An 8,905-nucleotide genomic window follows, 5' to 3' on the forward strand; every position below is an offset into this window, starting at 1 on the left:
GATACTTTCGTTAGATGCGTGTGGTGGTAACGCATCAGCCGCAGCTGATCATTACAGACACCGGTATCCAAATCGTCGACATCCTGACAGACGTGTTATTCAAAGAGCAGAACGAACTCTCGGCGAACATGGTTCTTTTGAAAAAAGGTTCAAAAGTTGAAAATTCAAAGTCGATTTTCTCGAAGACAAAGCCTCAAACGAAAAATTTTTATTCTATATTTTCGACTTCTTCTTTCGCGTAGAATCACCCCCTTTCCGCTTGTACCACCAGTTACAAACCACCCTGTATAATAAATACAAACGACAAACACTTTTATCAGGTCTCTTGATTCTTTCATTCCTTACCATATTGTTTGACAGGGGACTGAGAACTTTGAAGTTAAATGTAAAAAATTCTCAAGCAAATTACTATTCAACTCTGATATTAAAAAGAAAATTGAATGCCAACGTTGTATTTGCGTTACATTAAATAAAACTTAATAAAGATAATAAATTTGAAATATAATACGAACCAGAAGACAGAAAAACTGATTGGCTGTAACAGGTGATTGCAATGAATCAATAACTTTACCTAACCGGAAATGACCACCGATTACAAAATATAAGAGTACAAAGTACATTGACTTCATTAGATTACTTTTGCCTTACTTCGCGTGATTTTCTTCTTAATGTTATAAATATTCTTTTTTTAGAAATAATTTCACAGGTAGGGAATTGGGAGATAAAAGTAGTGACAAAGATTGCAGATACTTCTTATCAATAAAATGAAGTCGATTAAAATAAAAATAAATGTGAACGATAAATATGACTATTGTAAAATATATATAAAAAGGGAAAATTAGTAAGAAATTTAAGATTCGTTCACTGAGTGTAGGTTTTAGAGTAAATTTTGTAGTTGTGACATAGTAAGGGATTGGGAATTTTATGTATAAAAAGTAATTTTTGAATATCAATAAATTAAATTGTTAGTTCTTTATAATTTGCCTATGAAGTTACAGCTCTTATCTTCCTCTGCCATTCAAATATAATACAATATAACGTTTTTGAAAGTGTTAAAAAGTGGGAGCCGCAAAAAACTCCCACTTCTGTAGAATCACTAGTAAACCACAGGTATTGTAGGAATAAATTTCAATTACATCTTTCTAGGAGCGGGAGCTACTCTCCAAAAACAATTTTGAACACCATTACGACATCCCTCAAGCACATCCGGTAACCCCTTTTCTGTTAATACAAACGTTTCTCGAGATCCCCCATAGCATGCCTCTGCGACTTACTGAGATTTGGAATATTCTAAGGAAAATGCAAATATCGCTCCGAAGTTTGGCCAAGGAGATAGAAGACGCGTACGCGCCGCCTATACGTGTCTCTCCGGTCGTGGCGTAGGTATCTGGCTTGTTTGTATTCCGTATTCGACCTATCTATAGGGAAATTGCGGTGTTCTCGACCGTCGAAATCCATGAACACGTCTGTGCCCTCTGATCGTCCTCGTTTGCTCGGTGTGCCACCGTCTCATTAACCCTTCCGATCTGACCGGGGGGAGGACTTACACTTGACTAATAGGTTCAACCTGCGTGGTTCTAGTAAATTGCTCGCTAAATTGAATTAAAGCCAACTTCAAAAAGCCGACGCTTTGCCGCACCTCTCCAAGTAACCGTCGTTTCATTGCGTCTGAAACATCGCTTTACGGATGTTTTTTCTAACTAGAAGATATGTAACGATATAATAATTTGATTTTGTCTGACGCAGCTTTTCCTTTAAGCTGTACGTTTGCTTGTGAACAAAGTTATGGTTAAAGAATAGGACAGTAAATCGAATTTAGAAGAATAATTGATTTTCTTCGTAATTTATACGAAGAATTGCGCGAAACGATTTTTTTATCGAAAGTTTAAAATGCTGCAATACCGCATATTTAGGCTTTCAAATTAATTGTTTGCGTTGAATTTCTCGTAATAAATAAATATTTCCGCAGGTTGGGTGGCTGAAAGTGGATACTAAGGCGATCCAGGCGATCCACGATCACGTAATAACTCACAATAACAGGGTCTCGGTATCTCATAGCGATCATACCACGTGGAATCTCCACATAAAGAACGTACAAAAGGAAGACGAGGGGCTCTACATGTGTCAGATTAACACAGATCCGATGAAAAGTCAGGTAATCTCTTCGAAATTATTCTAATAGTGAAACTGTATAATAGTAATAGAAAACCTAACCAAATTACACCATAATAATTATACTAATGTATAAAGTACTCGATTAGAGGATGAAATAAAAGCAGATAAAAATGAAAGATTATACAAATAGTTAATTAAGAACTTCGAATTTCAAAGATTTTCTTTAATATTTTACCTTTCCTCAAGACTGAAAACCAATGCAAGAACCGGAGTATTTATTTAAATGCAGATTACTATTAAGCGCGTTTAGTTTGTTGCTATTTTGAGCGTTTTCAGTGATCAAACGGTCAGAGTCAGAGCTTTTTGCACACAGTTTAACCGGTAGGACATATCGTGGCAGAACGAGAAACTTGGTGAAATAACTAATTGGAAACGGTACCACCTACACTATTTAGATCAGTAAAGTTCTAGGATACACGTCAGTTGTGGGGCACATCGATCCCAATTAGGTGTTCGCCTCTGTACCCTTTCTCGATACGATGTTCTACACGGTTCTTTTCACGTGACTGATGGAATTTGCACATTTTAATTTGTCGATACGCGATTCATGTATGAACAAGTTAAATAAATGGTCTTCGCGGAGTGGTTACTCGATCCATCGAACAAAGTAAATTGTTGAAAAAAGCTTATTCATATTTATAAAAGTAACAAAGAAAAGACACGCGAAATTTTTTTTTTCGGAGAGAAATCTCTCATTTCCATAAATGTATAATATATCGTATTGCTACATTACTTATTAATTGTCATTGCTCTTATTACTATTACTTTAGGAAATATTTAAATGGCAGAAATGGGATATGATCGAATTTCTTTAATGGAATTCGTATCCGTGTAATTTTGATTACCTAGCATTAAAGTAATATTAGTTCAATATTTACATAATCAATCGTACAATAATACAAACTATCGAATTAAGCGAACAATGTCATATTTGTGGCAGCTCCTAATGATTTTTATGATTGGTGTCGTGATAGACACAAATAGCAGTTGCTATACAGCATAACTGAAATATGGAAATTTAGTACGGGTAGTGGGGGCGGCTGTATTAGTTACCTACGATGTTACAATCTCTGCAAGTATCGAAGGTATTTCTCTAGAAGCTGCAGGGGCATGGCATACCAGGAAACTTAACAAGCTGTCTCAGCTAGTTCAGGAATGTCAGCTCTCGCTTATGAACACCTTGGAAATAACACTTAGGCTTCGATCATTTTCTTCGTAACGAAGGGCAAACTTTATTAGATGCTACTTAACGACATTTATTTCTGTTACTATTAATGAAAAATTTGCTATAAATCTCTTATCAGTATTTTTTATTTAAGAAAGTAAAACATGTCGATTGATTTTTTCTCATACTTAATGTTGATACATTCTTTTTCCAATAATTTGAACAGCGCATGGGTCATTCTACAATTCAGAAAATCGTAGAACAATGTCTCGAAGTTAAATCTTATCGATGATCTGCGACACATAAGCTTGTGATCTAAATGCGCGCGTAAAATTTGTATTTTTATCTATTCCACAAACTTGGTCCCTTTTAGAAGCGTGCAAGACAAATAACCTTGCATAAAATTGACGAGCAGCGGGACGACCCATTTCCTTTCCGCGCAAAAAATTTCAACGCAGCCGTGAACACAGGATTCACGGTGGAACAAAATTTTATTCCTAAAAAAAAAGGTACAATGCATTCGTGATTCCAATAAAGCTGTAAAAATAATGCCTTCCATATAATTGGCAAATGACAGTCGCATTCTATTTAAGCAGTAATGATGTTTTTCAAAAGTATAATTAAAAACGAATCTCTTCATAACTTTTAACGATCTTTCTTATATTTTCCAGATTCTATCATGACTTAGATTAAACATTCTACGAAACCGACCAAGATTATTACTTATGATTATAATTTCAATATACTTTGCGATTAACACTTTAAATATAATGTATCGATATTTTATAATGATGAAATTTCTATAAATATTAAGTCAAGTTTACTGTAAAATTAGATGTAACTTGCAATAGAATTGCTTCACTTTTAAATACGGTTGAGAAATATTTATTTCAAGGAAACCACCCTGTGTTTGTTAAGACTATAACGTATTTTTTTTAACCAGCGCTAGTTTCATTAATACAGTTGTTCCCGTGATAAAATTTTCCAGTTCGTTTATAAATACATACTTCAAGTTCTCCAATTCCCCCTTAACTTCTTATCGTTACTACGAAACTTTCTTTTATAAGCTATTTGTCCTGTTGAAGGAGCTTGTAAAAATAAAATCTGCTGGATTATCCTTCTTCGATAGCGATGACTACTTTCGTGTTTACTAGACGTGATAAAGCTAACTTTGCCATGAATATAATTAAACCATATATTAATCATGACTACGCATATCATTCTTTATTGTTTTGTTTCATAAACGTGTATTCATTTATTATTTCACTTTTTTTATATTTCAGTTATATTAGATTCAAGAAAAATGCAGTATTTTCCAAACCGCAGGCACGAGAGTGCTTAAGGGACAAATTTTTCTCCAACGGACAAACGTCACTTTTCGTTACATCGACTTCTCACTAGACAGCTATACCTTCTAGTATTAAAGCATGGCTGTACTAACATACACACTACTGTACAAAGTACGACTTTTTTCTATTCCCTACCCTTTCAACCATCTGGCCTGGGCACAGTGTGATATTGCGCGAGATAGGGTCGAGTTTCTCTTTTGAGATCTAATTTTCCGACATTTCAGATTGAATCCAGGCTTCCATGCCTGTCCAGGAATCTTCCCTTTCTTTTGCTTCCTATCTTGCTTCCTTTTTTCCTTCTTTCCTTCTTCCTTCTTTCTTTACTTCCTTCCTTCCTTCCCTCCTTCCCTCCTTCCTTCCTTCCTTCCTTTCGAGAGAGAGGGAGAGAGAGAGAGAGAAGGAGCAGTAATCGTTGCCAACTTAAAGATCCACTTCTTCGCTTTGAGCGTTACAAGATCTCTAAATACTAAACGCGAGGAATACTGTCGAAAATGCCATAGTCCGTTGGTGGGAAACAGCTTGAATACAGATTTCATCCATCCCTTTCGTTGCAATGATCTTGGACCGGTTTCAAATTCCTCTTTCTCTCTCTGTCTCTATCTCTATCTCTATCTTTTCCTTCATCCTTTCCTCCCATTCTGTACACTTTGGTCGAGTGGGAAAACTCGATATCACCTTTTCGTAGGAAATGGGGAAATTTCTATAAGCAGTTTAGTTTCGGTTAACCATATTTTCCTGCTTGTTTTCGTGCGATTTGAACAGTGGTTCCTTTCGGATATGCTTGTGCCGATTGCGCGGCAAATACAATGCACCTCGGAATGAAATATGTTTATGGGAGAGGCGGTGAAAGGGGATTTCATCTGGTTGCTTTGCGTAGTACATTTAATGGAGGACAGTCTCTTTAATTATTAATATTCACGGAGTTGGCTCAAAATGAATGGTTTCAAGCAATTGACTCAGCTTTAGCTATAGTATCATTTTTCAATAATCATCCCTAGGTAACGAAAAAAATTTTACCGGGACCTCTCATCTTTCCCAGGCCTGTCAGCACTTTACGGTTTTTTACCTGTAGTACATCGGGATTTTCTCCAGGGTTTTTACCCGATACTACAATAATATCAATTCGATCGTCTGTAAAAAATAATTTTTTATACGTTATCAGACCACACATGTGCGATCTTTTTATGATGTTTTTTGAAATAATATTTATTACTTTCTTCCCCCGTTTCTTTCCTTTCTCCTTTGTACTATTATTATCGAAACGAGCTCAACAAACTGCGCAATTTTATTGTTTCTGTGATCGACAAATAGTCGACCACGGAAGTCAGTTGTAGGTATTAGCCATATGTTCTAAAAGAAATTGTCATATTTATCAGCGTTATCGCATATAATGTTTCGAAACACGTAAAGATAATATAATAATAGGAAATTTCTAAATAGTCTGATGTTACGTAATTACCCCTTTATTAATCATGATTGATTAACAGACGAGCGAAACCATTTTGGAAAACAATTAAGTCAGAGCAGTGCTAACTTTTCACCGAATAAATCACACTGTGGGCAAAAGCTAGAGAGCTAAACCTACTAACTCCTCGCCTTTTATCTACTATATATACACATATACAAACTACCACAATCTGTAAATCAGATGATTAGGAATAGTATTCTGTACGCAATCAAGAGGTGCTGTTACTTCTTTTAAGCAAAGTGGTTTCCATTAAGTGTACTTTCTTCTAATTCCCTCTACTTCAGTGAATGTTCTGCTTCTTCGTTGCGCGTTTGTTTTTATAATTTCGCTTGTATGAATAGCAAAATATGTTCTGTGGTGAAATGCATGTAATTAGTGTAAAGCTACTACGCGATATTTTTCAAGTGTGCGCTTTATGCTTGCAACAGAATAAAAGGATAATTAAAACTTGAGAATATTGAACTGTGCATTGAATGCGTGGTTTAAATTTTGTCAAAAATCGCAAGAAAGTACGCGAAGAGATATTTTTATTTTATAATATAACATAATATTATAAGAAAACGCGAATCTTTTCACGGTCGGAGCGGACGTCTGGATTTCGTTACCCTCGATTCTAGGAAGAGATAGCGAAGACTTGAGGGTACTATAAATTACGTCCTTTGGCTTACTGCGTCGTGGACTAGCGGGTCCCAATGGTTTTGCAATTATGGTGCTTGTAGTCCGCCTAAGGAGACGAAAGAGTAGAGAAAAACGAAATGTGATTGCTGCCGCAATCTGTAGTTAACATCGCTATCGATGACTGCAGCTATTGCTTGTCCACTAGTGACACTCAATTGACAAAACTAGAAGAATATTTAAATGAGTGGGAAGAGGTAACACAGAATATATCTCAGGGTATACAATCAAGTTTCATGAAGAAATTAGTTAAATAGAACATCCACTGGTTAGGTTCAGCTAAACAGAACAAAAAAGGAGAAAGCCTACTTGTTCACATCATATATACCATCACTTCAAAACAAGGATACAGGTGCATTATTAAGGATTGAGAAATGAGGAATTATACGATTTAGAATTCAATAATATTGTACAAATGTTCGATGGATTGTAGTATGACCTATTTGCGACAATCATAAACGCAAAATGCAAGAAAATGTTCTCTTTGTTACTAGAACCAGGGGCTAGTGCAGTTGACGTTTTCACAATAAAATGGACTGAGTTAAACTTCTGTGCATTTCCGTTATTCACATTGATTCTGGAGACTCTAATAAAAATTAAGAAGAACAAGGCTGAGGCTATCTTAGTTGTACTGGATTGGTCCACTATGGACCACTAATGGAGTTGGACTGGTCCACTATGATATCCCATATTCAAACGACTATATGCGAGCGAACGTTGTATCCGAGCCCCAACCTTCTGCTGTCTCCATGTAGAGGACAAAGCAGCACGCGAGAAAGGATCACCTGCAGCTGATTGTAGGAAGAGTATCAGGGAGGCATTCCTACCGAAAGGGCTACCGCAGAAAACGCTAGCTATCTTATTAGAATCGCAGACTTCTGCGAAAAGAATAACGTAAACACCATAATCTCGATTCGAGAAACCGCTCAAATTTCTGATGGAACGCTTCGAAATTGACGTATCCTACGGAATCTTAAACGTGTACAGATCGATGATACCACTCACTCCTAGCGACAAAGTAGAAGAAAATCCCATTGTGCTGATTCTTAAGAAGCGCCTACAGTCAATCAATTCTGAGTATGCTCTGACATGGGATGCAGCTCTGATACTAGAATATTTAAAGACGTTATATCCATTAAAAAAATCAATCAATAAAGAACTTCATGGGGAAATATGCTGCGATGCTGTTAACACTTGCTACGGCATATATAGTGCATAAACATTAATTAATATAAAAATCGAGAATATAAAGAAAACAGAGAAAAAAGTGTAAAAAACGGTCCCTGATATAATAAACTCCTTGGATCCAAATCGGTATCAATCCTTATTGATACTTTCGAGGTTCGTACAGTCCATAGAATTATGCGTGTAACATCGGCATTCCTCGAATATCTAGAGAGAACAAGAAAAGCTAGAGGCGAGATCATAAATCTGTTTATTTCGATAAAAGAGATCTATCAAGAAAATAACAACCTTCAATCACCATTGTAGATCAAAGGAACACTATACAGAAGCGGGATAAAAATATCAATATTTTCGAACAATTCCACAAGACACATGGTAACTTCAAATGCGTTTGCCGAAGCTGTGTGCGTTACAGGGATAAAAAAGTATATAATTTCTGTTCGAGATGTAAGTTCACTGTTAAATCTTCTTTTACTTTTGTCGTTTGTGGAGAATGAGACAAACTGAACGATGTATCAAATATTTTTGATAATAACATTTAAAATATAAAATACAGATACTATGAAGTCAAAAACTGCCGTTTCTGAACAACTAAATGTGTAATCTCAAGAACGAAGCGTGATACATAACTAAACGATCAAACGGACTTATCCGAAGTGAAGTTCGATCGTAATTATACAGGGTGGTTTGTAACTGGTGGTACAAGCGGAAAGGGGGTGATTCTACGCGAAAAAAGAAGTCGAAAATATAGAATAAAAATTTTTCGTTTGAGGCTTTGTTTTCGAGAAAATCGACTTTGAATTTTCGCTCGGTACGCGTGCACTTTATCACGTCTCGTTATAACGGATCTCACTGTAGTTCGTTGTCTCGATTGACGTTATGTTGATA

General features: G+C 35.9%; 1 protein-coding gene across 4 annotated transcripts in view; it reads left to right on the plus strand.

The window, feature by feature from the left end:
- The window catches only part of LOC122574712 (lachesin-like), an 86,671-nt gene that overhangs the window by 53,672 nt on the left and 24,094 nt on the right, over positions 1 to 8,905 (plus strand). For all 4 annotated transcript variants that reach the window (XR_006319145.1, XR_006319144.1, XM_043742621.1 and 1 more), the window contains exon 5: positions 1,970 to 2,155. Coding sequence is in view for 2 of the 4 variants with exons in the window: in XM_043742621.1 (XP_043598556.1) it covers positions 1,970 to 2,155 (186 nt within the window). In the remaining 2 variants the exon portion in view is untranslated. The remainder of the gene's footprint in view (positions 1 to 1,969; positions 2,156 to 8,905) is intronic.

The sequence above is a fragment of the Bombus pyrosoma genome, linkage group LG14, assembly GCF_014825855.1.
Source record: "Bombus pyrosoma isolate SC7728 linkage group LG14, ASM1482585v1, whole genome shotgun sequence".
Lineage (NCBI taxonomy): Eukaryota > Metazoa > Arthropoda > Insecta > Hymenoptera > Apidae > Bombus > Bombus pyrosoma.